A 27199-nucleotide genomic window follows, 5' to 3' on the forward strand; every position below is an offset into this window, starting at 1 on the left:
GTTTTTTTTTCTTTGGTTTTGACATAATTTCTCGTTTCGGAAATTTCAGGAGTGAGATAGACGTCACTGCGGTGTGTGAGCAAAAAGGGTGAGATGGAAGTACACAATTATTGATTTTTGTTCAGTATGTGTGTGGGTATGTGCGTTTGTTCCAAGACCCACAGACCAGGTTCTCTGCATGCACCTTTAATATGTGACTACGTGCTAAGCCTATCTGCAGCTATCTATTTGTCCTTCTGTTGTTTCTATTGGAGACACAGACATTAAAGGCGCATTTGACGTGGCAGGTCTATGGGTCTCGCAACGAAAGCGACTTGCTAACCTCTAACATTACTACACAAACATATAAACAGAAAATCAAATTGCCTCCCCTGGCCTACCCCTTCCCTTGTTTCAAAATGCCTTTCTCATTCCCAAAACTCCCATTAGTGGTCCAACTCGAAGTGCTAAAGCTACTTGAACTCGAAGAAGTATTCTTGCTCAGTTTATGCTCAGAAAAAATGAAAATAGTGGTTCAGTGTCTCAACATGAAGCCAACGAACTTAATGTATTTATTTTGGGAGAATCAAGTTGTAGCAGTAGCGAAAAATGAATATGAGGAAAACGATATTTGCCATCCGATTGCACACTTGGAGTTTGTTCCAGCCATCCCTACTGATGAGATGAAACCGATGAAGTTAGGAGGGAACACAATTAGTTGCAGGTAAGTGATTGTCTTACAAGGGAAGTCTTTGGAGACGGCGGTTTTAAACTATCTAAATGTTTGATCACAGGTACTTTCGGCTACATGGAGTCCATTTCTGTTATCAAAACCGGCTAAATGTGTCTGCGAGCCGAGTTGTGAGCTTTCAAAGTTTTCATATGGCTAAGCTTTTTCACATGGAATTCCAAATGGTGTACGCACAGGTGTTCTCGTTTTCTCTTCACCATATAAAAAGTTTGATTGCTCATAACTCGGCTCGCAGAGACATTTAGCCGGTTTTGACTTCGGAAATGACCTCTACGTACTCGGAAGACCAGATTTATAGAGAACACTTTGAAACCCGCGTCTCCGAAGAGATCCCTTAATAAAATTTTCAGACACTCTTATTGCCATTTTCAGGTGCATCGCAAAAGCTGTTGAAAATAAATTTTCCCACTCATTACACTATCTTGCACTAGAAGAAATTAATGTTCTTGAATCCCTCCAACGACATATAAAAGACCTGTTTCGATTCAAGCCTCGTGTTCAACTGGAGTTCACTTCCCTTCGTTATATAAACATGTCTCGTATCATCGATGACGTCACCGACACTACTTTTGATGTAGAAGAATTGGATACAGAGCAACTTGAGAACTATCTAACTATTCATCCAGGGCAGGATAGTCTTGTACTGGGGACAAAACTCACTGGACCACTGTTGAAAAGCGACTCGAAATTGTGTTCCATCAAAGGGTTAGGAGTTCATGGAACACGAGATAGAGGTGTAGTAGATCCAATTGAGGCTCATCAAAACCCCCGCTCACAATTTTCGGAAATTATTAACAATTTCGGTGGAGAATATATTTTCTTTCTCCATGTTGTCCATAATGAAAAGGATTGGACGCAACTAATCCGGAGATGGAAAAGCAAGGAGGCATACCAAAAATTGAAACATGTTGCCTTAACGACACCCAGGGGAGTCTCTTTAACATTTGAGCATACTATGCGGCAATTTGATTTCGTTGAGTGGGATGGGCAGCGGAGACCGCGGACAGTCAAGTTGGATCCAAAGTGAGTAGGTTTGAGAATCAGAGTTGGGTGGAATGTGGTTTTTGAAATGGCGGAAGGCGGAAAGCGGAATTCCGCTCAACCCTGTCTTAGAAACATATCTTTGCTACGATTAGAATTATATATTCCAATTTTCAGAATTGTCAATCTCCAATTAAACTCTTCTGAAGATATTGACTGCTCCGAGTGGATGGACATCCAACAGGACGGGGGCGGCAAATGGGCTTCTATTATATCGTCAGAGACTGATATCAGGTTTCTTGTCTGGGACTGAGAGCGGAATGTTTCATGTAATTTTCTTTCATCTTGATTATAATCTATTATTTGCAAATAAAGTTAATTGAATTTATGTTTATGCGTCATGTGGTTTTCTAACATTCAAAATATCTTGAAAATAGACTTTCACATCTTCTTTTTCGATTTTCGAACATTCTAATTTTTCTAGAGATCTCAAAGCTACCAGTAAATCCTCAAATCATTTCTCAATTGTGTGCCAGTAAGCTCAAAGTAGGAACAATTTTCAGGCGAAAGCCTCTCTACGTCCATGCAAACATCAAAAGAACATTAAGGCATCACACAGATAGGCTGTGCAGTAACACATTAAAGGTGCATACAACCTGGCAGGTCTGTGGGTCTCGCAACGAACGCACCACTACACACACACACACTTGGAGAATCAATAGAGCGATTCATTTGTTTCTATCCCCCAGTCTCTCCATACCTGTCTCGTTCTCTCCCTTTCCTACCCTTTCCCTGTTTCAAAATGTTTCTCTCATTCCCAAAACTCCCATCAGTGGTCCAACTCGAAGTGCTAAAACAACTAGAACTCCAGGAGATATTCTTGTTAAGTCTATGCTCAGAAAAAATGAAAAGAGCCGTTCAATGTCTCAACATGAAGCCAACAAACCTTATGTATTTTTTTCTGGAGAATGGAGTTGTGGTAGGTGCGAGATATGGCAATGATCCCAATCAGATTGACCATAATGTTGCCAACGTGCAGTTTGTTCCAACCATCCCTAGTGATGAGATGAAACCTATGAAGTTAGGAGGCAACACAATTAGTTGCAGGTGAGTGATTGTCATAAGATCTTCTTTTCAGGCTCTCTTATTGTCATTTTCAGATGTATCGAAACATCTCCTGAAAGAAAATCTTCCCACGCATTACACTATCTTGCATCAGAAGAAATTACAGTTCTTCAGTCTCTCCAACGTCATATGAAAGACCTGTTCCGATTCGACACCCGCGTTCAACTGGTGTTATACTCCCTTCATTATATGAACATGTCTCGCATCATCGATGACGTCACCAACACTACTTTTGATGTAGAAGAATTGGATACAGAGCAACTTGAGAACTATCTAACTATTCATCCAGGGCAGGATAGTCTTGTACTGGCGACGAAACTCACTGGACCACTGTTGAGAAGCGATTCGATATTGTGTTCAATCAAAACGTTAGCTCTTCATGGATTACAAGATACAGATGGTTTAATCAATCTTTTCCTTTGGGTTGAGTCTCGTCGAAACCCCCGCCTACAGTTTTCGGAAGTCATTAACAACTTCGGTGGAAAATATCTGTTCTTAACCGATGTTGTCTATGATGTCACAGATTTGGCGCAATTAATCTGGAAATGGAAGAGTAAGGAGGCCTACCACAATTTGAAATTTGTTTCCTCAACACCACCCACAGGAACCGCTATAGGTTTTGAGCACGCTATGCAACAATTCGATTTCGTGGAGTGGGATGGTCAGCGTAGACCGCGGACTTTCAAGTTGGATCCAAAGTAAGTAGGTTTGAGAATCAGAGTTGAGTGGAATGTGGTTTTTGAATTTGCGGAAGACGGATAGTGGAATTCCGCTCAAACCTGTTTTAGAAACATATAATTGCTAAGATTAAAGTAACATATTCCGATTTTCAGAATTATCAATCTCCAATTAAACTCTTTTGAAGATATTGACTGCTCCGAGTGGATGGATATCCAACAGGACGGAGGCGGTAAATGGGCTTCTATTATGTTGTCACAGATTGAAATCGGGTTTGTTGTCTGGGACTGAGTCTTGGTTTTTTAAAATTCAATATATATGCAAATGCTGGCTGTTATTCTCCCATTCTCAACGCACTATTCCCTTTTCTCTCTGTACCTCTTAATATTGAACGAAAGAAGTAATAAATGGTTGATTGTTGATTAATATGTATACTTACAATCTATCACTATCTAAACATGTTGCCTTAACGACACCCAGAGGAGTCTCTTTAATCTTTGAGCATACTATGCGGCAATTCGATTTCGTGGAGTGGGGATCCAACTTGACAACCTGTCAAGTTGGATCCAAAGTAAGTAGGTTTTAGAATCAGAGTTGAGTGGAATGTGGTTTTTGAATTCTTCCGAAAACGACTGCTCCGAGTGGATGGATATCCAGCAGGACGGGGGCGGCAAATGGGCTTCTATTATATCGTCAGAGACTGATATCAGGTTTGTTGTCTGGGACTGAGAGCGGAATGTTTCATGTAATTTTCTTTCATCTTGATTATAATATATTATTTGCTAATAAAGTTAATTGAATTTCTTAACTGCGCCATGTGGTTTTCTAACATACAAAATATCTTGGAAATAGACTGTCACATCTTCTTTTCGATTTTCGAACATTCTAATTTTTCTAGAGATCTCAAAGCTACCAGTAAATCCTCAAATCATTTCTCAATTGTCAGCCAGTAAGCTCAAAGTAGGAACAATTTTCAGGCGAAAGCCTCTTTACGCCCATGCAAACATCAAAAGAACATTAAGGCATCACACAGATAGACTGTGCAGTAACGCATTAAAGGTGCATACAACCTGGCAGGTCTGTGGGTCTCTGTGGGGGTGGTAAATGGGCATCATTTAAGTTGGGACCATCTGAAATAAACTTTGTGGTTTGGGATTAGGTCCCAACTTTTTCTATGTTCTGGATTCGTCTATAATTCTCTTCTATTGCAAACATTAATCAAATAAATGTTATTCAAACGAACTAGTATTTTCCAGAAATCAGTACTGTCTTAAATTTTAGCTCCACCCCTAAAACAGAAGTCAAGACAATTACAGAGCCCTCAAGCTGTTTTACTTGTTTGTGTGCTATGAGTCATTTCTGTTTTGTTATGGAGGCGGGGTTAACTTTTTCCGACGCTGCTGAAAAAAACATTGAATGCATCTTTAAGGTGTCACTATACACTAAGCCCTTGCCACTGCGTATGTCTGTTTGTCTGCGTGTGTCTAGGTCAAACAGCAAATCATTGGTTACCGATTTTGTGAGTGTGCTAACTAGGGAAGGTCACCGAGTCAGGGTGGAGATATGGGTCGTGACTTATATCATTGGAAAGCTGAAAAAGCGCTGATTCCAAATATATATTCAGTTTTTGCCCTCGAGGCCTGGTATTCGAGAAAAACGAGGTCAAAGTTTGGACCCTCTGACAAGCCTATCTGCAGCTGTTTGTGTCTCCTTCTGTTGTTTGTCTCGGAGACACAGACATTAATGGTGTATATGACGTGGGAGGTCTGTGGGTCTCGCAACGAACGCACCACTACACACACACACTCGGAGAATCAATAGAGCGATTCATTTGTTTCTATTACCCAGTCTCTCCATACCTGTATCATTCTCTCCCTGGCCTACCCCTTCCCCTGTTTCAAAATGTCCCTCTCATTCCCAAAATTCCCATTATTGATCCAACTCGAAGTGCTAAAGCAACTGGAACTCCAAGAAGTATTCTTGCTCAGTTTATGCTCAGAAAAGACGAAAAGAGTGGTTCAACGTCTCAACATGAAGCCAACGAACCTGATATATTTATTCTGGGAGAATGGGGTTGAAGTTTTTGCTGGATATGACAACAATCACAATCAGATGAAACATCATGTTGCCGACGTGGAGTTCGTTCCAGCCATCCCTAGTGATGAGATGAAACCTATGAAGTTAGGAGGGAACACAATTAGTTACAGGTAAGTGATTGTCATAAGATCTTCTTTTTAGGCTCTCTTATTGTCATTTTCAGATGTATCGAAACATCTCTTGAAGAAAAGTGTTCCCACGCATTACACTATCTTGCACTAGAAGATCTTACTGTTCTAGAATCCCTCCAACGTCATATGAAAGACCTGTTCCGATTCGACACTCGCGTTCAACTGGTGTTATTATCCCTTCATTATATAAACATGTCTTGCATCATCAATGACGTCACATATACTTATTTTAATGTAGAAGAGTTGGATACAGAGCAACTTGAAAACTATCTGACCATTCATCCAGGTCAGGATAGTCTTCAATTGGCGGCAAAACTCACTGGACCACTGTTGAAAAGCGAATCGAAATTGTGTTCAATCAAAACGTTAGCTCTTCATGGATTACAGCATAGAGATGGTTTAATCGATCTTTTCCTTTTTTTTGAGTCTCGTCAAAACCCCCGCCAACAGTTTTCGGAAGTTATTAGCAACTTCGGTGGAGAATATTTGTTCTTAACCGATTTTGTCTATGATGTCACAGATTTGGCGCAATTAATCCGGAGATGGAAGAGTAAGGAGGCCTACCACAATTTGAAATTTGTTTTCTCAACACCACCCAGAGGAATCTCTATATTTTTTGAGCACGCTATGGAACAATTCAATTTTTTAGAGTGGGATGGTCAGCGAAGACCGCGGACTGTCAAGTTGGATCCAAAGTAAGTAGGTTTTCGAATCAGAGTTGAGCGAAATGCGGTTATTGAAATGGCGGAAGACGGAAAGCGGGATTCCTCTCAACGCTGTCTTAGAAAATATCATTGTTACGATTGGAATTATATATTCCGATTTTCAGAATTATCAATCTCGAATTAACCTCTTCTGAAGATATTGACTGCTCCGAGTGGATGGATATCCAACAGGACGGAGGCGGTAAATGGGCTTCAATTATGTTGTCACAGATTGAAATCCAGTTTGTTGTCTGGGACTGAGTCTTGGTTTTTTAAAATTCAATATATATGCGAATACTGGCTGCAATTCTCCCATTCGCCACGCACTATTCCCTTTTCTCTCTGTACCTCTTAATATTGAACGAAAGAAGTAATAAATGGTTGATTGTTGATTAATATGTATACTTACAATCTATCACTTTCATTGAGAAGCATGCTTATAAAATCTTGTTTACAAATAAAGTTAATTAATTGTTTCATGAGGTTTTTGAAACATACAACATTGCTTAAGAATAGACCCCCCACATCAAGGGTTGGGATACCTAGAGACAATTATTTGTTCAAGTCCTCAGGTTCAAGAGGGTAACGGTTAACCCAGAAGACTGTCGTTGCGAGACCCACCATTTACTAAGTTATTATATCTGCCCCCTTCTGTCTGTGTTTGTTGTGTTCTCAGTGCCAGTATCAGTACCAAAATAAACTTTATTCATCAATATAATATCACATACAACAGAAGGAAACATCATCTTCTAGTCCCAGACAAAAAATGAGACTCCATGTTTTGTTATCTTGATCGACGCCCATTTTCCCCCATCATCTTGTTGAATATCAGCATAGCTGGAGCAATCGATGTCTCCGTGAATATCCGGTTCGAGAGTGGTTAACCTGAAAACTGATGTTAACAGCAATAATAAAAGAATATACTTACATGGAATCAAATCTGAAACTCTTTGGTCTCCTGGTCTCATCCCATTTTAATGCATTGATGCGTCTCAGTACACGGCGATTATTGAATAGTAGTTGAGAATTTTTGACAATCAGAGCACGTAGATTTTTGCACATTTCGTTTTGTTTCCATTTTTTGATAAATACTATGAAATCCGTTTCTTTCAGTTGAGGACTGTCAAGAATCAAATATCTCCCAGTGAACATATCCAAGAAAGGCTTAGCGTTTAATCCAAGTTTATGAATCGATAACCCATCCATACTCAATAATTTAGGATGAGGTATCCATTTGATAGTGTGATAAATCAATTCTATTTTGATATTCTCTTGATTTGGATGGGTGGTTAAAAAGTTTTCCAAATTTGGCGGTTTTGTTGTTTTTAAAACAATTGTAGAGTCGCGGACATCATTTATAATTTCTGACGTTTCCAAATCACGGTTCGAATGGATTTGTAGCTGAATTCTCGGTTTGTGGTGGAACAATGTGTTGATATGGCTATGTAAGGCTTTCAACGTTTGGTTTTTCTCAAGTTCCAAATAACGTAAAATGTGCATGCCGTCGTCTTCCGCAAGTTCTGTTTTGTCACATCTGAAATCATAAACTTCAAGCTCGCCGAACTTTTCCAAGATCTTACCTGCATGCCAACGGCATCCCTCCCAACTTCATCGGCACTTGTTCTTCCACAGGAATATATGATCCATTTAAGATATATGCCAATGAACAAACTGTATTGTCATCGTTCTTCACAAAAACTCGAGTACCTGTGGGGCCAAGTTGGTATGACACAATTTGTGGTTTTAGGTTGAATAGTTGGATTTGGGTTTTGAAATGTTCCGAGCATAAACTCATCAGAAATATTTCATGGTAGGTGAGTAGCTTGATAATTTCTCGTTGAATAACAGTCGGAAATTTTAGAATTGGGATAGACATTACTGGGGGTGTGGGCAAAACGAGTGAGATGGAGGTAGACAACAATTGATTTTTGTTGTGTGCGTGTGTGTGTATGTGTGTGTGTGCGTTCGTTGCAAGACCCATAGGCCAGGTACCCTGCATGCACCTTTAATATGTGAGTACGTGCTAAGCCTCTCCGCTGTGTCCTTCTGTTGTTTGTCTCGGAGACACAAACATTAAAGGCGCATATGACGTGGCAGGTGTGTGGGTCTCGCAACGAAAGCGACTAGCTAACCTCTAACCTCACCCACCCCACGGACATACAAACAGAAAATTAATGTGTCGGTCTCATTCTCTTCCTGTCCTCACCGTTCTAACTAACTGCCCTGTTTCAAAATGTCTCTCTCATTCCCAAAACTTCCATCAGTGGTCCAACTTGAAGTGCTGAAGCAACTGGAACTCCAGCAAGTATTCATGTTGAGTTTGTGCTCTGAAAAGATGAAAAGAGTGGTTCAATATCTCATCATGAAGCCAACGAACTTGGTTTATAAATTTTTGGATAATGGAGTTTCAGTAGTTGCGATATATGACAACAGTCACAATCGGATTGATCATTATTTTGCCAATGTGGAGTTTGTTGCTGCCATACCTAGTGATCAGATGAAACCTATGAAGTTAGGAGGCAACACAATTAGTTACAGGTAAGTGATTGTCTTACAAAGAAAGTCTTTGGAGACGCCGCTTTTAAACAAGCTATACATTTAGTCACATGTACTTTCGACTACGGGGAGTCCATTTCTGCAGTAAAAACCGGAAAAATGTATATGAAAAGTTTGATTGCTCGAAGCTTGTCTAGCAGAGACATTTAGCCGGTTCTGACAGCAGAAATGGACTCCCCGTACTCGAAAGTACCTATAAGCAAATTTATAGGTCGTTTGAAAGTGGTGTCTCCAAAGACTTCTCTTGTTAAGATCTTCAGGCTCTCTTATTGCCATTTTCAGATGCATCGAAGAAGCTCCTAAAAAAAAGTGTTCCCACACACTGCACTATTTTGCACCCGAAGAAGTTACTGTTTTGGAATCTCTCCAACGTCATATGAAAGACCTGTTCCGATTTGATACTCGTGTTCAACTGCTGTTTAATTCCCTTAATTGTATAAACATGTCTCGCATCATCAACGACGTCAGAGACACTGATTTTATTCTAGAAAAGTTAGATACAGAGCAACTCGAGAACTATTTGACCATTCATCCAGGTCAGGATAGTCTTGTACTGGAGACGAAACTCACTGGACCACTGTTGAGAAGTGATTCGAAACTGTGTTCCATCAAAGGGTTAGCTGTTCAAGGAACTCGCGATGGAGATCATCGAAACCCTGGCCTACACTTTTCGGAACTTATTAACAATTTCGGTGGAGAATATCTGTTCTTTATCGATGTTGTCTATGATGTCAATGATTGGGCGCAACTAATTCGGAGATGGAAAAGCAAGGAGGCCTACCACAATTTGAAATATGTTGACACAACGGCACCCACAGGAGTCTCTATACCGTTTGAGCACACTATGCAACAATTCGATTTCGTCGAGTGGGATGGTCAGCGAAGACCAAGAACTTTCAATTTGGATCCAAAGTAGGTTTAACACACTTGCACACCGGGCCGACATGTGTCTAATACGGACTGGATAGCTAACATCCCGCGGATCATAAAAATTCCAATTTACAGAATTATCTTTCTCAAATTAGACTCTTCTGAAGAGGACTGCTCCGAGTGGATGGACATACAACAAGACGGGGACGGCAAATGGGCTTCTATTATGTTGTCACAGAAATCTATCTACTTCGCTGTTTGGGATTGAGAGCAGATTTTTTTTAATCCAATATGTATATCTACAATATTGCTTTCAGTAAAAAATTATAAGTGTGATATTTTGTTTGCAAATAAAGTTAATATGGTTTTTAAACATACAAAATATCTTAACACCGCCAAACCAAAAAACGGACACCGGGACACCTAGACACACAGACAGAGCACTGCGTAACATATTAAAGCCGCATATGACGTGGTTACTGTAGAACTCAATTACTTGCTTCCAGAATGTTTATTCAATTCCTCTAGTTTCAATGGTTGGTCCGTAGAGCGCGACTGGAGAGGTTCGCGTTCGTTGCAAGACCCACAGACCAGGTTCCCTGCATGCACCTTTAATATATGGCCTATCTGCAGCTGTATGTGTCTTCCTCTGTTGTTTGTCCCAGAGACCAATTATGTCTAGAGAAACGCAGACACACATACATTAAAGGCGCGTATGACGTGGCAGGCCTATGGGTCTCGCAACGAAAGCGACTCGCTAACCTCTAACCTCCCCCACCCCACGGGCATACAAACAGAAAATCAATTTGTGTGTGTGCCTCATTTTCTCCCTGTCCTCACCCTTCCAACTAACTTCCCTGTTTGTCTCTCTGAAATGTCATTTGCATTCCCAAAATTCCCATCAATGGTCCAACTCGAAATACTAAAACAACTGGAGCTCCAAGAAGTATTCTTGTTAAGTCTATGCTCAGAAAAGATGAAAAGAGCCGTTCAATGTCTCAACATGAAGCCCGCGAACTTGATGTATTTCTTTCTGGAAAATAGAGTTGAAGTATTTGCTGGATATGACAACAATCCGATTGATCATCATGTTGCCAACTTGAAGTTTGTTCCTGACCCTAATGATGAGATGAAACCGATGAAGTTAGGAGGGAACACAATTAGTTGCAGGTAAGTGATTGTCTTACAAAGGGAGTCTTTGGAGAAGCCGGTTTCAAACAATCTAAAAATTCGGTCACAGGTACTTTTGACTACTGGGAGTTCATTTCTGCGGTCAAAACCAACTTGATTGCTCATAATTCGGCTCGCAGAGACATTTAGCCGGTTCTGACTGCAGAAATGGACTCCCCGCACTCGAAAGTACCTATGACCAACTTTATAAATCAAAGACTTTCCTTGTTAAGTTCAACAGACTCTCTTATTCCCATTTTCAGATGCGTAAAAGAAGCTCCTGAAAATGAGTTTTCTCACGCATTACACACTCTTGGAGTAGACATAATTATAGTGTTGGAATCTCTACAACGTCATATGAAAGACCTGTTTCGATTCAAGCCTCGTGTTCAACTGGAGTTAGCCTCCCTTCATTTTATAAACATGTATCGCCTCATCGATGACGTCGCAGATACTTCTTTTGATGTAGACGAATTGGATACCGAAGAACTCGAGAACCATCTAACTATTTATCCAGTCCAGGATAGTGTTCATCTGAAGGCGAAGCTTACTGGACCACTGTTGACAAGTGATTCAAAATTGTGTTCAATCAAAGGGTTAGGATTTCAACGAACACGCGATGATGGTGTAATTGATCCTTTTATTTTGAATGAGACTCATCAAAACCCACGCCTACACTTTTCGGAAGTTATTAATAATTTCGGCGGAGAATATCTGGTCTTAGTCGGTATTGTCTATAATATCAATGATTGGGCGCAATTAATCCGGAGATGGAAAAGCAAGCAGGCCTACCAGAATTTGAAATTTATTGCCACAACGGTACCCACAGGAGTCTCTATCATGTTTGAGCATGCTATGCAACAATTTGATTTCGTAGAGTGGGATGGGCAGCGAAGACCGCGGACTGTCACGTTGGATCCAAAGTAAGTAGGTTTTAGAAGCCCGATTGAGTGCGATATTCCAACTTTCAGAATCATCAATCTCCTATCAAACGCTTTTGAAAATATTGACTGCTCCAAGTGGATGGACATCCAGCAGGACGGGGACGGCAAATGGGCTTCAATTATGTTGTCGGAGACTTCTATCCGGTTTCTAGTCTGGGATTGAGTCTTGGTTTTTTTAAAATTCAAAATATATGCAAATGCTGGCTGCTATTCTCCCATTCTCAACGCACTATTCCTTTTTTTTTCTGAACCTTTTAATATTGAACTAAAGAAGTAATAAATCATTGACTTTCATTGGGAAGCATGATTATAATATCTTATTTACAAATAAAGTTGATAAATTGTTTCATGTGGTTTTTGAAACATACAACTTTGCTTAAGAATAGATCCCCACATCAAGGATTGGGATACCTAGACACAAGGACCGATCGCTCAGTAACATATTAAAGGGGCTTTTGACAGTTTACTGTAGAAGCCAATTTCTTGTTTCCAGAATGTCCACATAACGTGAAATGTGCATGCCGTCGTTTTCCAGGGGGGGGGGGGCAACAAGGAAGAGAATGAGAAACACAACAATCGATTTTTGTTGTGTGTGTGCGTTGCAAGACCCCCACAGACCAGGTTCCCTGCATGCATCTTCAATATGTGACAACGTGCTAAGTCTATCTGCAAATCTGCAGCTATCTATTTGTCCTTCTGTTGTTTCTATCGGAGACACAGACATTAAAGGCGCATACGACGCGGCAGATCTGTGGGTCTCGCAACGACAGCGACTAGCTAACCTCTAGCATCCCTCTAGGACATATACACAAAAAATAAATTGGCCGGTCTCATTCTCTCCCTGTCCTTACCCTTCCAACTAACTTTCCTGTTTGTCTCTCTGAAATGTCAATTCTATTTCCTAAACTCCCATTAGTGGTCCAACTCGAAATACTAAAACAACTGGAACTCCAAGAAGTATTCTTGCTCAGTTTATGCTCAGAAAAGATGAAAATAGTGGTTCAGTGTCTCAACATGAAGCCAACGAACTTGATGTATTTATTGGGGGAGAATCAAGTTTTAGTAGTTGCGACATATGACAACAATCACAATCAGATTGACCATGATGTTGCCAATGTGGAGTTTGTTCCAGCCATCCCTAGTGATGAAATAAAACCTATGAAGTTAGGAGGCAACAGAATTAGTTGCAGGTAAGTGATTGTCTTAAGATCATCAACATAGTCATTTTCAGATGCATCGAAACATTTCTTGAAAACATGTGTTCCCACTCATTACAGTACCTTGCACAAAAAGAAATAACAGTTCTTGAGTCCCTCCAACGTCATATGAAAGACCTGTTTCGATTCAAACCTAGTGTTCAACTGGAGTTATCTTCCCTTCATTATATAAACATCTCTCGTATCATCGATGACGTCACCGACACTTATTTTGATGTAGAAGAGTTGGATACAGAGCAAATCGAGAACTATCTGGCCGTTCATCCAGGCCAGGAGAGTGTTCATTTAAAGACAAAAATCACTGGACCACTGTTGGGAAGCAATTCGAAAGTATGTTCCATCAAAGGGTTAGCAGTTCAAGGAACACAAGATCAAACCCCCCGCCTACAATTTTCGGAAGTTATCAACAATTTTGGTGGAGAATATCTGATCTTTATCGATGTTGCCTATAATGTCAATGACTGGGCGCAATTGATCCGAAGATGGAAAAGCAAGCAGGCATACCACAAATTGAAATGTGCTTACGCAACACCACCCGATGAAGTCTCTATAACGTTTGAGCACACTATGCGACAATTCGATTTCGTAGAGTGGGATGGACAGCGAAGACCGCGGACTGTCAAGATGGATCCAAAGTAAGTTTAAGCATACTTGCAAACCGGGCCGACAGGTGTCTGAGCGTAGCTCACGTAAAACTCAATATATTTAGCTGAAAAATATACTTTTTTCCGGCTCGCGGCACATTAGCGATCCGCCATCCGGTCCGCTAAATTTTGGTATATTTTTCAGGTTGCGAGTTACACGCCTGCTCATGTAGGTTCATTTTGCCCCGGTCTGCAAGTACGTGTTCAAAACATAGAAAATCATAGAATTGATACGATTAGAGTTCTATATATATATATATATATATATATATATAAATATTCCAATTTACAGAATTATCTATCTTCGATTAATCTATTCTGAAGATATTGACTGTACCGAGTGGATGGATATCCAACAGGACGGAGGCGGCAAATGGGCATCAGTTAAGGTGACACAGGATTTCATCCGGCTTGTTGTCTGGGACTGACAGCGGAGTGTTTGTTGTAATTTGAATCTATCCGTAATATCTTAATTGCAAATAAAGTTAATTAAATGTATAAATTGTTTCATCGTGAGGTTTTTCCCAGACTTGCAACGGTCCGGGCCGGGCCGGGCCGGAATTAAAATTTCTAGGCCCCGGCCCCGTCGGCCCGAAAGTTCAGTACTAAAAAAAATTCAAAATTTTTTTTCGAAAATTTCCCGAAATATTTTTTTTGAAAAATATTTCTTAAGAGCAACTTTTTGTAGGTTTCGAAGGTTGTTGAAAAATATACTTGAGGAAAAATATGAAAAATTTTCAGAAAATAAATTTTTCGACAAAAAATTGTAGTGGAAAAAGTTCAAAAATTCAAATCCGGGCCGACCTGGTTTTTCCTTACATACAAAATAGCTTGAAACCCAATTTCTTTTTCCTTTCCCAGAACTTTTGAGACGTCCGAGGTGTCATAAAGATGATCCAAAATTAGTAGTTTTAATCGATTTTTTTAAAATCGAAAAGCAATTGAACTAAACAAGTATTTTTAGAATCATCAACTTCCAATCGAATATAACAAAAGGGCGACCTAACGGGGTACACAGCGGATCCTAGCCTCCCTACCGAGCTCTATTGATAACGGCGTTACAACTTGTCGTTACTGTTACAATTACAATTTTTTTCGTGTTTTAGAAATGAAATATTTTAGGTACTCACTATTTCTCAATAGAGCGCGACTGCGGAGGTAGACTTGTCCTCATGGTGCCCTACAGAGTTGCAAGGAAGTGAAAATTTCTTATCCGGAAGTCGGAAGTCGGAAGTGAAAAACCGCCCGGAAGTCGGAAGTTGGAAATCGGAAGTCGGAATTAGATTTTTTCGCAAATATTCAAAAACTCCAAGAGAAAGATCATAAAATTGGCGAAAATCCGTGGAACATTAGGTTTTGGATGAAGAAAATCCAATTTTCTCGCCTGTTAGACTATTTTTCCAAGTTAATGTCTGTGCCAGTCGATCATACATTCCATTATCGGAAAAAGGCAGTGCTTACATGGATTTTGTCAAAAAAATAAAGCTCCGTACCGGTTTATCAAGATACATTGTCATTTTGCCTAGTTGTTGGTATGATCATAGCAGATATCCCATTCAATCGGGGTTTTGACGTAAAACGAAGCCGCCCATAATATTATTATCACCAAAAAAATAGTGTTAAGCAACAATTAATATAAATATAGCTCGCAGATTCAATCCCATACAACGAATCCAATTAACTTCTCAGTGACAACTACCGACGCCCATTTCCCTCCTCCATCTTGTTGCATATCAAGCCAGTTGGTGCAATCGATCCCTTGAGCTACATCCGATTGGATGTTGATGATGCTGAAAATGAGAATTGATTAGTTTAAACGGTTTTCGAAACAAAACCGATAAAAACCATATTTGTCAACCGGGTTTGGCCGTTTTCAGTCGAAAATGACCAACTTTGACAGTGTATTTCGGTGTCACCTTATTGTCCGACAAACTCAAGTTTATATGGGTTGGACAGAGCAAAAATAGTACATCTTTTTTGTAGTTGACCATTTTTTAGTAGGGACACTAACATGAAAGTTACAGGTTGTCAAAGTGAAAATCTCCAAAATTTCGCTAATTTGCACTGAAATTAGTCGACTTCTGGGAGTAATGGGTTTCTTTACCTGTAACTTTCATGGTAGTGTCCATACAAAAAAATGATCAACTACAAAAATGATGTTCTATTTTTGCTCTGTCCAACTCATATAAACTTGAAATTGTCGCAAAATCAGGTGACACCGAAATACACTGTCAAAGTTGGTCATTTTCCACTAAAAACAGCCAAAATTGATACCTTTTTGTCCGGTACTGTAACTCGCTTCAAATTCAAAATTATGAGCTGAAAAATATACCGAAATGTAGATTTCAGCAAGATCTATGTCTGTGACCAATTCAAGACGGGATGGAAAATCGTTAATGAGTCGCGGGTCGGGATAAAGTGGCAGAAAAGTCATTCTAGCCCAGCCCGCGGAACTTCAACAAACAGCCATCTGGCCCGTATCATGTCAGTGACATAGAACTTGCCGAGATTTACATTTTGGTATACTTTTCAGCTCATATTATTGCGTTTTAAGCGAGTTACAGGCCTCGGAAGACAATCAGAAGGCGGAATTTCGCTCGACCCTGTTTAGAATTGCGTTTTGATAAAAACTCACTTTGGATCCTCCATATGACATCTCGGACGTCTCAAACCATCCCACTCCTTCAACTGAAACTCCACCAAAATGTTTTCTCGAAACCAATGCTCTACGCCATTTGGTGTTCTTGCACTGATCGCCTTCAAATCATGATACGCTTCCCTTCTCTTCCATTTCCTCATCACCTGCTCCCAATCTTTTAAATTCCAATCGACATCAATAAATATCAGATGATGTCCACGGAAGTTCTCCATTATTTCAGCAGCCCTGTCGTCATTTCCATTGATAGATAACCCCTTGGCCTCCCAAATCCTCGAATCCTTTCTAAATGGTGGTCCAGTAAGTTTCGATAATATTTGAATACTTTGTTGAACAGGACGAGTTATCAAAAATTGCTCCAGAACTCTTGTGTCCAATTCCGCCTTTTTCAAACAGAAGCTAATATCAGTGACATCCTTGATAACATGAGATTTGAACATAGTCGCAATACAGCAGATCACAAGTTGAACACGTGGTTTGTACCGGAATAAATCGGTCATATGTCTGTGAGCAAGTTTCAAAACACGGTTATCTTCTAATACCGGAATCGATAGGTAATAAGGCATTGCGAAGTTAGGTGGTCGCTTATGGAATCTGGAAACAAATATTTTCAAAAAATTTCATAGTCGAACACTTACCTGTGTCTCATCTTGTTTCCTCCTAAATTTATCGATTTATCCTTGCTGTCAATAGATGAATAATAGTAGAGAACTGCGAAATATTCCAATGTCTGGTCGTATTCTTGGTATCCGATAAAAACTTGAGTTCCACTCTCGTGAAGTGCGTATTTGATCTTATTGAGTTTCAGATTCAGACTCCTGACCAGTTTCTTCACTTTTTCCGAGCAGACACTCATCAAAAACAGTTCGTGGGGTTCGAGTTGTTTTAATATATCGAGTTGGATCAGCCACGGGAACTTGAGAAAGGGAAGAGACATTGTGGGGGGAGAATAGGAAGAGGTAAATGAGTAGAATGGGCGTTCTGAGTGAGAAGAGAGACTGATGGGAAGATGAGATAAAATGCGCGCGCGCTGTCGTTGCGAGACCCAACGCTTCCCACGTCACATGCGCCTTTAATGCGTCCCCGCGCACTCTGTATGTGTGTCTGCGTATCTTATTGTGTATGTATTTCTCTCCACGTAGAGATTTGTTCTCACTAGGGGATGTTCCTGGCCTTTCGAATTGGCTCATATTCTATTAAGTACTTCTCAACATGCTGAATCCGAATCTGTAATCCATTTTTGCAGAACGCTTCACTGAACCGAAATATATGCATTTTAAGTCATTTCCAGAGCGAAAATTGCATTTTTCAAGAGACTCAAAATCAATTTTAGACCTACTTCTCCAAATTTTATTTTCCGTATACTACATGTCAATTTAGATTGAAAAACCACATTAACAACGTTTTCTAATAAAAAAGTTACTTTTTTTGAAAATATTTTAAATCAGAAAACGCTGCTAATATTCTTTTTTAATCTAAATCCACGTGTATTACCCGGAAAAAAATTCTTAAATTGATATTGGTTTCTCTTGAAAAAGGCGATTTTTGCACAGAAAATGACTTAAAATGGATGTAACTCGGTTTAGTGAAAGATTCTGCAACAATGAATTACATATTCGGAGTCAGTGTGTTGAGAAGTACATTCCCTAGTCAGTTTATTGTTGCGTGTAGGAATGAACGGATTAGAAGTTCAAAAACAAATTCAATCTCATGTGTGGTTGCAGGTTAATTATTGAATTTATGGCTCTATTCCAGTTTAGATGTCCTTTAAAAACTCAAACGTCCCTTAAAACACTTAAACGTCCCAAAAAATATTTAGACGTCCCTTGAACACTTTCAGTGACTTTTAGTGTTGAAGGGACGTCTAAACTTTTTTTGGGACGTTTAAATGTTTTTTGGGACGTCTAATTATTTAAAACCAAATTTTCGGACTTCATGGGACGTCTCAAAATTTTATGGGACGTCTAAACGTATTTTGGGACGTCTAAATATTTTTCGGGACGTTTAAACATTTTTGAACATGTTTTGGATCCGAAAGGACGTCTAAGTGTTTCAAGGGACGTCTAAGTGTTTCAAGGGACGTCTAAGTGTTTTAAGGGACGTCTAATTGTTTTTTGGGACGTTCAAGTTTTCAAAGGACATCTAAACTGGAATAGAGCCGAATTTATTACAATATATAATGATATGAAAAAGTGAGGTTGGCAGGGGAGAATTTGAGAGAGGAATTTTGTTTTTCTCTTAATTGCAATTGGAGGACATTTCAGGGGAAGAGGGATAAAAGTATGATACAATTATGAAGGAATATACACGAAATTATTAAAAAATATTTTTTTTAGTGTGTTTCAGTACCACACAAAGTATTTCTAAACATACAGTACCGAAGATATACAATTTGACCTTTTTTAGTTGAAAATTACCAAAGCGTTACGGTATTACTAATTGCCCCACAAAGTAATTTTTTAAACCATATAATATCGACAAAGTAATTTTTGCTCCAAAATCGACTCTTTTCAGTGCAAAATAGAGTGATTTTTGAGCTGTCCCCTCAAAATGACCATAACTCTCTAGGGAGTGTCCGTACAAAAAAGTTGTCAACTACAAAAATTTAGCTCTACCTTTGTTCTGTTCGGTTTATACATTGCTTACTTCGTGGGACAATCAGTAATACCGTAACTCCCTCTCAAAGTTGGTCATTTTCAACTGAAAAAGACCAAGTTGTATAACTGTCTGCAGGGTACTGTAATTGGTCTCCGAAACAAACATCATAAGCAAACACAGATAACTGTATATAGGGTTATCAAATAAACATATTGAAGGTGCATTTCCTATAAAAATAGATATTTCTCAAGGGGATTTTGATGGAGCGCAGTTGTAACAACTGTGCCGGGCTGATAAACATTACAGGAAAAAAGGACCACCAACTAATCCCACACAACAAAATAGATTGAAGAACGTGTCATCATAATCGACGCCCACTTCCCTCCGCCGTCCTGTTGTATATCCAGCCAGTCGCCGCAGTCACGCCCTCCACAGAAACTCGTTTTGATATTGATGATTCTGAATATTAGTACATTAACTTTTATTAACATGTTAAAAAACTAACTTCGTATCGAATTGTGCAATTCTTGGTCTTCTCTGACCATCAAACTTCACGAAATTGAACTCCGACATGGCATGTTCAAACATTACAGAAGTATTCCTGGGTGCTTTCGTATACAAACATTTCAAATTTTGATAGGCTTCTTTCGTTTTCCAGCTTCTAATCATATGTGTCCAGTCTCTGATTTCATAGAAAACATTGACCATGAACAGATGCTCTCCACCAAAGTTTCTCATTATTTCCGAGACCTTGACGTCTATCTCCCGACGAAAAATCGCATCCTCTACTTTTTGATAATGCAATCCTTTGATATCCCACAACTTTGAGCCATTCCCAAACGGTGGTCCAACAAGCTTGGTGGTTAACTGAAGGCTATTCTGGTTTGGATGAATGACCAGATATTTTTCGAGTTGCACCGTGTTCAATTCATTTATATTGAAAAACGTATCAGTGACATCTTTGATAATTCCAGATTGGTACATAGAACGAAGTGACCAAACGTGTAGTTGCACAAGTGGTTGGAAGCGGAACAAGTTGTTCATATGACTTTGGAGAAATTCCAAAGCTGAGTGCCCATCCAGGAAGAGTAAAACGTGCCCGAATTTGAAACTTTCTGAATCTTTTTTAACGAATCTGGAATAGTTTTAATTACCAAGCAGTCCACAATAACGACTTACTTGTAACTAGTCGCATTTTTTTCTAGCGAAACAGGTCTTATCTGATCACTAGGAATGGATGAATTGAATTTCAGATTTGCGACACCATATACCCGGTCATATGGATCATACGCCACATCAGCTTGAACACATTTTTCAGAAAAGATATAAATAATCTTCAGTGGTCTCATGTTCAGACTTTGAGCCACTCTTTTTGATTTCGCAGAGCACAGACTCAACAAGAACACTTCTTGAAATTCCAGTTGTCTCAGTACTTCGAGTTGGACTACAGATGGAAGCTTTAGGAATGGAATAGACATTCTGGGACTGAGAATGAAAAGGAATTGGTAAGAATAAAGAGCGCAGAATGGTCTTGTTCACTCAACAATTGATTTTGTGGGTGTACATATGTAGGGGAGGTAGGGGGAGGTTAGCTAGTCGCGTTCGTTGCGAGACCCACCGTCTGCCACGTCATATGCGCCTTTGATGCCTATGTGTCTGTGTTTCTATAATTCTTGACATACTTGATCTCCAAGGCAAACAGCATAAGGACACACCGACAGCTGTAGGTAGGCTTAGCATGTGGGTGCATATTGAAGGCAAATGTAAGAAGTGGATTGAACACATTTCTGATAATTTCTAATTTACAAAATATACAATGTAATCCGTATGAGGGCTTCAGGACATCAGTGAATGGAAAGTAAATAACATTGCAAAGTTGTAGGTATAACTCGGAAACAATACAATAAACATTAAAAATCTCTCTTCCGGTCCGGAAAAGAAGTGTGGGTATAATCTTATGAGCATTACAAACAAGAAAAATATCACCCTAGTCCCACACAGCAAAATCTATTGAATTATGTGTCATCTTAATCGAGGCCCACTTCCCTCCGCCGTCCTGTTGTATATCCAGCCAGTGGGAGCAGTCGTGTCCTTCAGAAAAACTTGTTACGATATTGATGATTCTGATGATTAGTACATTAACTTTCATTAATCTGTTATAAAAACTAACTTCGGATCGAATTTTGCAATTCTTGGTCTTCTCTGACCATCCCACTTCACGAAATTGAATTCCGTCATGGCATGTTCGATAGCAGTTCCCCTGGGTGCCTTTGTATACAAACATTTTAATTTTTGATATGCTTCTTTCGTTTTCCAATTTCTGATCACATGTATCCAGTCATCGATATCATAGACTACATTGAACATGAGCAGATACTTTCCACCAAAGTTCCGTATTATTTCCGAACATTTTTCGTCTATTTCCCTACCAACAATCGCATCTTCTACTTTTCGAAAAGCCAATCCTTTGAGAGCCCATAATTTTGAGTCATTCCTAAACGGTGGTCCAATAAGTTTGGTGGTTAAGTGAAGGCTATTCTGGTTAGGATAAATCACCAGTAACTTGTCGAGTTGCTCTGTGTTAAACTCATCTATTTTAAAACACGAATCAGTGACATTCTTGATAATTCCAGATTGATACATAGAACAAAGTGAGTAGACGTATAGTTCAATATGTGGTTGGTAGCGGAACAAGTTGTTCATATGGATTTGGAGAGATTCCAAAGCTGAGTGCTCTTCAAGGCAGTGTATAGCGTGAATGAATTTATTTCTAGTTGAAATTTCGTTAACAAATCTGGAATAATTTTAATTACCAAGCACTCCACAATAATGACTTACATGCAACTAATCTCCTTTCCTCCTAGCGTCACAGGCCTCATCTGATCACTAGGAATGGATGAGACAAATTTCATATTAGCGACACAATGTATCCGGTCATACTGATCATCGAGCGCTACAGAAACTAGAACACGTTTTTCATGAAATGCATATACAATTTTCATTGGTCTCATAATCAGGCTTTGAGCCACTCTTTTCGACTTTTCAGAGCACAGACTCAACAAGAACACTTCTTGACATTCCATTTGTTTCAGTACTTCGAGTTGTACCACATATGGAAGCTTTAGGAATGGAATATTCATTCTGGGACAGAGAAGGTAGAGAGGTAAAACAAAGAGTATAAGGAACACAGTATGGTCTTGTTCACTCAACAATTGGTTCTCGAGGGATGTGTGTGTGTGTGTGTGTGTGTATGCAGGCACGACGCGTTCGTTGCGAGACCCACAGTCTGCCACGTCATGTGCGCGTCATGTGCGCCTGTCTGTTCTCTAGCCGTCTGTCTGTGTGTTCTTTCGTAGTCCGCATAACCATGAACTCGATGAGTAAGAACGCTAACAACTGCGCTCTGCTGCAAACATACTCTGCAACCATAGTGTTACTGAAACTAAGTTTGTTGCATGCATAAGTCTTTGTTGCATACATAAGCATAAGAATTTATTTTCAGAAAATGAAATTGCTAGATGTCTATCTGTGTGGGCTATCCATGCTATTGCGGCGTTGGTGTCTTTAAAGCTGTACAACACCGCTCTGATTCTAATTTCTTATTTTCTTGTTATTGTCGAAATAAAAAAGTGATACCCGGTGTTTGCGGACTTAGTGCTAATTTTAATAATTTTTCCACTAAGTCCGCAAACACCGGGTATCACTTTTTTTATTTCGACAATAATTAGGCTCAAAATGTAAGAAGCTGATTGTACACTCAACAATCTTTATTTTCTAATAGTTTATAGTTAAAAAAGGTACAATGAATTCGGTATGAGAGGCTTCAGGACGTTTTGAAACTAGACGCTATACACCAAAATTGAAAAAACCAGTCGGTTCACGTCGCCTGACGGCGACTAAACCTCCTTTTCTACACCACCCTTCTACTTGTTACAGCGCCTGCGGCGCTTCCCAAACGGTTGAGACTATCGAGATCTCAGAATTCTCTCCATCATATGAATCGTAATATTCTTCTTAACTTGTTAGTAGTTTTCTAGCTGTTTTTTTTTAATTTTTTAATTTTTATTTATTGCTGTGAGGAGAAAGTTCCGGAAAAACACAATTGTCAAATCTCTTCTTTTCTGATACAATTTCGTTCCCTTAATCCTCCATTTTTTCTAAATCTAGCGATAAGAAAAAATGTTCCACGTCCCCACATGGGACACATCCAACTGATTACAGTCAACGTTGCCTAACAGATCGGATTCCTAAACGCATTCACCTATACCATTTGAAAAACAAACTTAGCCGTGAAATATAGCGCCTCGCAGTATGGATTAACTTGATCCATCCTTCCCATGTAGTGAGGATCTGGTTGTGCATCAGTAGCACCTACTGGAGAAACAGCTCGTTGACGTGTCGACTTCCGAACTCGATGTGGTCTGCCTGACTGTTTCGCTTGAGTTACACACGCTCTGATGGTGTTGGCTCTTGTTCTTCCCGCCGTCACATCTTCGGGATCTTCTGATCGTCTGAAAGCAGCCTGGGAAGTCATTGAAGTCCGTCCAGATTTCATTTGATCCTCGGACTCATTTTTCCTGCTGATTTCCATTCGTTTGGTGTTGGTTCTGTTATAGTTCGACTGTCGACTGCTCAGTGTCAGACTGTAGAAATCGTCAGACTGATGTATCATTTGCCATTATTTTCAATCTCAGATATAGTAAAGATCCGGATAATCTTGGGTGCCGGAAAGCAGAGCCGGGCGTCTCCTTTTTGTCGATATTTTTCACCGGCTCCTGTGTCATTAGCTGAGTGCCCTCGATCCCGTCAGTTCCGTCAAGTTCCACGCTCACATCTGAATGCGAGCTGATATCGTACCTATATTCATATCTCATTTTTTGCTGACATGTCAACAATATTTGCTATGGAATCCTGACAATATCGGGTCCGGATAGCTTCACCGGACGTCTTCTTTTTGTAGTTTTTCTTTGTCCATCTCTGTGTCGTGTCCTCTAGCCCATCAATTCCTCCGACCTCTCCCATCTGATTCTGATCGATGGAACACACCTTCAACTATTTCTTGTTCTGTACTCATCAGACTTAGACCATTCAACCCGTAAGTCAGACTATCACGAAGCCGTGGAACAGCATCCGATGTGGAATGTCGAAGAATTGTCGACGGGAACAGCTAGTAGTTGGAAAGAAAATGATAGTTATCAGCAGTTGGAAAAAACGGATTTTATGTGGCCCATATAAGGACTTCACGCGACTTCCGCTCGCACGGCCTCCTGCAGAGGCCCTCTCAAAGTACTGTGCGCAGTCTTAAAAATTTGCCCGTAAAATATTGAAAATTGCCCGTATCTATTTGTGAAACCTATCAATCGAGAAGGAAACAAAACGTTTTTAGTCCTCAATTTTTTCTGAATCCGATGATAACAAAAAATGCTTGTCGTCGTTCCTTTTTTAGGAAACGGTCCGCATTCGTTCGTGACGTAGATCTCACTGGAAACAAACGGCATGCTCAGAAACTTCTATTTTTTCGAATCTATCAACAAAAAAAAAGAACTTTTCGTCGCCTCAGGATCGATCGAAAAACTAACTGTAGTCAACGTCGCATAACTTGCCAGATCGGATGCGTCGACACGCCGCCCTCAACCACGCGGCCCACGAAAAATGCAAGCCGAAGAAAGGAAAGAAATGACGGCGCTTAGGCCGACAGTTTCACGTCACTTTTTCCGTTTTTAATTCCCCTATGCTTTATCAGTGTTTTTGGCTCAGAAGGCGTCATTTTGAGAATTTTGAAAAAAGAAAAAGACGGGCATCATTAAGAGAAAATTTCTGATATTTTGGTCCAAATTTGAAGAAAATCGGTTCAGTAGGGAGGGCGGTAGGATCGGCGACACACAAACAAACATACAGAATCTGGTGTTTGTTAATAGTAAAGATTGAAGTCGAGTTCAAAATGGACAGAATTCAATAAACGTAATGACAAAAAAACATAGAAACGTAAAACAAATTGTCCAGAAATCAGTGAATAAAAAGTAAGTGACCCTTTCTTAATCCCACACAACAAAACATATCCCACTATCTGTCATCGTAATTGATGCCCACTTCCCTCCATCGTCCTGTTGTATATCCAGATAGTCGGAGACGTCAAGTCCTTCAGAAAAACCCGTTTTGATATTGATAATTCTGAAAATTGGTACATTAACTTTTATTAATTTGTTATAAAAACTAACTTCGCATCCCATTTTGCAATTCTTGGTCTTCTCTGACCATCCCACTTCACAAAATTGAATTTCGTCATGGCATGTTCGAACATTATAGATGTATTCCTGGGTGCCCTTGCATACAAACATTTCAAAATTTGATAGGCTTCTTTCGTCTATTTCCCTACCCAAAATCGCATCTTCCACATTTCGAAAAGGCAATCCTTTGATATCCCATAATCTTGAGTCATTTCCAAACGGTGGTCCAATAAATTTGGTGGTTAACTGAAGGCTATCCTGGTATGGATGAATGGTCAGATAGTTCTCGAGTTGCTCCGTGTTCAATTCGTCTATTTCGAAACTTGTATCAGTGACATCCTTGATAATTCCAGATTGGTACATAAAACGAAGTGAGTAGACGTATAGTTGAACCTGTAGTTGACCACGGAACCAGCTGTTCATGTGAGTTTGAAGAGATTCCAAATTTGAGTGCTCTTGAAGGCAATGTAACGCGTGCAAGAATTCCCCTCCTGAAGTTTCTTCTACGTATCTGAAAATCCAATTATTGGCATAAATATAAAACGCTTAAGTAATCGCTTACTTGCAAATATTCTCATTTCTTCCTAGCTTCATGGGTATCCCCTGAGAAATGGATGGAACAAATTTCAGATTAGCGACACCATGTACCCGGTCATATTGATCATACGCCACAAAAGCTTGAACACATTTTTCATGAAATGTATATATAATCTTCATTGGTCTCATGCTCAGACGTTGAGCCACTCTTTTCGACTTTTCAGAGCATAGACTCAACAAGAACACTTCTTGAAATTCCATTTGTCTCAGTACTTCAAGTTGCACTACAGAGGGAAGCTTTAGGAATGGAATAGACATTCTGGGACAGAGAATTAAAACGGATTGGTAAGAATAAAGAGCGCAGAATGGTCTTGTTCACTCAACAATTGATTCCCGAGGAATGTGTGTGTGTGTGTTCAGGCACAACGCGTTCGTTGCGGGACCCCCCATCTGCCACGTCATATGCGCCTTTAATGTGGGCTTGCCTGTTCTCTAGCTGCCTATCTGTGTGTCCTTTCGTAGTCCGCATAGTCATGAATGCGGTGAGTGAGAACGCTAACAACTGAGCTCTAATGTAAACATAGTCTGCAACTATAGTGTTACTGAAACTAAGAAATGTTTGTTGCATGCATAAGTATAGGAATTTGTCCTCTGAAAATGAAATGGTTCGATGTCTGTTTGTGTGTCTGTTCATCCTGACACTAGCTATTGCAGTGTTTGAAGCCGTGCAACTTCGCTCTATTTTCTTGTTAATGAGATTCAAAATTTGAAAATTTGTAAACAATGCAACATCGCCCTATTGCTAATACCAGTTATTCATCATTTTAGAACAACACATATTAGTGTCTCCTGGTATTATTTACGTATCGCCCCCCCCCCCCCCACCGCAGATGAATTAATTTAACATTCTTTAGTTGTGGAAATACAATTTTGGCGAATCCATCCCCCACCAACGAACTCCAATTCCTTACGACTGAGAACCCTTGTTTTTACTTTCTACCTTTTTCATCTCTATCTATCGTATCTTTCGTATTCGTATTGACAATTTCAGCAACATGTCAAAATCACCATCACAGCCACTGTTCTATGAGACTGCTCCTGTCTATATTGCGTAGATGCTGTAGGAGAGGCAGGCGAGGGTATAATGAGTCCAGCTTCTATATGTCAAGTGCTGTCATAACGAGACAAACTAGCTGAGCTTAGTAGTTTGATCTGAAGGTGCGCAACTGTGATCTAGCGGTTAGTTTGGTTTTGGTATGTTGATGAGGTTCGCTCATTAAAAAAAACTTAGCATTTGAGTCAAATTTTATTAGTTGTCCATATAACTCGGAAAC

General features: G+C 39.7%; 11 protein-coding genes across 11 annotated transcripts; 6 read left to right on the forward strand and 5 right to left on the reverse strand.

Moving 5' to 3' along the window:
- Positions 1 to 398: 398 nt before the first annotated feature.
- Positions 399 to 2024, forward strand: GCK72_004196 (uncharacterized protein; the record flags this gene model as incomplete). Its single annotated transcript, XM_053724530.1, has 3 exons — positions 399 to 703; positions 1103 to 1753; positions 1889 to 2024. The coding sequence occupies 3 exons, from the start codon at positions 399 to 401 to the stop codon at positions 2022 to 2024; spliced, it is 1092 nt and encodes a 363-aa protein (XP_053588724.1).
- Positions 2025 to 2513: 489 nt separating this feature from the next.
- GCK72_004197 (uncharacterized protein) lies at positions 2514 to 3805 on the forward strand (the record flags this gene model as incomplete). Its single annotated transcript, XM_053724531.1, has 3 exons — positions 2514 to 2818; positions 2872 to 3534; positions 3670 to 3805. 3 exons carry the CDS (start codon positions 2514 to 2516, stop codon positions 3803 to 3805), a joined length of 1104 nt encoding a protein of 367 aa, XP_053588725.1.
- A 1611-nt stretch (positions 3806 to 5416) lies between these two features.
- Positions 5417 to 6707, forward strand: GCK72_004198 (uncharacterized protein; the record flags this gene model as incomplete). Its single annotated transcript, XM_003101797.2, has 3 exons — positions 5417 to 5721; positions 5775 to 6437; positions 6572 to 6707. 3 exons carry the CDS (start codon positions 5417 to 5419, stop codon positions 6705 to 6707), a joined length of 1104 nt encoding a protein of 367 aa, XP_003101845.2.
- Positions 6708 to 7195: 488 nt separating this feature from the next.
- On the reverse strand, positions 7196 to 8322 carry GCK72_004199 (uncharacterized protein; the record flags this gene model as incomplete). Its single annotated transcript, XM_003101795.2, has 3 exons — positions 7196 to 7331; positions 7375 to 7980; positions 8027 to 8322. The coding sequence occupies 3 exons, from the start codon at positions 8320 to 8322 to the stop codon at positions 7196 to 7198; spliced, it is 1038 nt and encodes a 345-aa protein (XP_003101843.2).
- Positions 8323 to 8679: 357 nt separating this feature from the next.
- On the forward strand, positions 8680 to 10140 carry GCK72_004200 (uncharacterized protein; the record flags this gene model as incomplete). Its single annotated transcript, XM_003101706.2, has 3 exons — positions 8680 to 8984; positions 9285 to 9914; positions 10008 to 10140. The coding sequence occupies 3 exons, from the start codon at positions 8680 to 8682 to the stop codon at positions 10138 to 10140; spliced, it is 1068 nt and encodes a 355-aa protein (XP_003101754.2).
- Positions 10141 to 10776: 636 nt separating this feature from the next.
- GCK72_004201 (uncharacterized protein) lies at positions 10777 to 12149 on the forward strand (the record flags this gene model as incomplete). Its single annotated transcript, XM_053724532.1, has 3 exons — positions 10777 to 11042; positions 11306 to 11965; positions 12014 to 12149. The coding sequence occupies 3 exons, from the start codon at positions 10777 to 10779 to the stop codon at positions 12147 to 12149; spliced, it is 1062 nt and encodes a 353-aa protein (XP_053588726.1).
- An 824-nt stretch (positions 12150 to 12973) lies between these two features.
- GCK72_004202 (uncharacterized protein) lies at positions 12974 to 14275 on the forward strand (the record flags this gene model as incomplete). Its single annotated transcript, XM_053724533.1, has 3 exons — positions 12974 to 13149; positions 13218 to 13838; positions 14140 to 14275. 3 exons carry the CDS (start codon positions 12974 to 12976, stop codon positions 14273 to 14275), a joined length of 933 nt encoding a protein of 310 aa, XP_053588727.1.
- A 1226-nt stretch (positions 14276 to 15501) lies between these two features.
- On the reverse strand, positions 15502 to 17440 carry GCK72_004203 (uncharacterized protein; the record flags this gene model as incomplete). Its single annotated transcript, XM_003101721.2, has 3 exons — positions 15502 to 15637; positions 16483 to 17097; positions 17142 to 17440. 3 exons carry the CDS (start codon positions 17438 to 17440, stop codon positions 15502 to 15504), a joined length of 1050 nt encoding a protein of 349 aa, XP_003101769.2.
- A 1984-nt stretch (positions 17441 to 19424) lies between these two features.
- On the reverse strand, positions 19425 to 20579 carry GCK72_004204 (uncharacterized protein; the record flags this gene model as incomplete). The annotated part of the gene is made up of 3 exons (XM_003101829.2): positions 19425 to 19560; positions 19607 to 20236; positions 20281 to 20579. 3 exons carry the CDS (start codon positions 20577 to 20579, stop codon positions 19425 to 19427), a joined length of 1065 nt encoding a protein of 354 aa, XP_003101877.2.
- Positions 20580 to 21088: 509 nt separating this feature from the next.
- On the reverse strand, positions 21089 to 22241 carry GCK72_004205 (uncharacterized protein; the record flags this gene model as incomplete). The annotated part of the gene is made up of 3 exons (XM_053724534.1): positions 21089 to 21224; positions 21272 to 21895; positions 21940 to 22241. 3 exons carry the CDS (start codon positions 22239 to 22241, stop codon positions 21089 to 21091), a joined length of 1062 nt encoding a protein of 353 aa, XP_053588728.1.
- Positions 22242 to 25242: 3001 nt separating this feature from the next.
- On the reverse strand, positions 25243 to 26183 carry GCK72_004206 (uncharacterized protein; the record flags this gene model as incomplete). The annotated part of the gene is made up of 3 exons (XM_053724535.1): positions 25243 to 25272; positions 25320 to 25839; positions 25891 to 26183. The coding sequence occupies 3 exons, from the start codon at positions 26181 to 26183 to the stop codon at positions 25243 to 25245; spliced, it is 843 nt and encodes a 280-aa protein (XP_053588729.1).
- Positions 26184 to 27199: the final 1016 nt, after the last annotated feature.

The sequence above is a fragment of the Caenorhabditis remanei genome, chromosome II (genome assembly GCF_010183535.1).
Source record: "Caenorhabditis remanei strain PX506 chromosome II, whole genome shotgun sequence".
Lineage (NCBI taxonomy): Eukaryota > Metazoa > Nematoda > Chromadorea > Rhabditida > Rhabditidae > Caenorhabditis > Caenorhabditis remanei.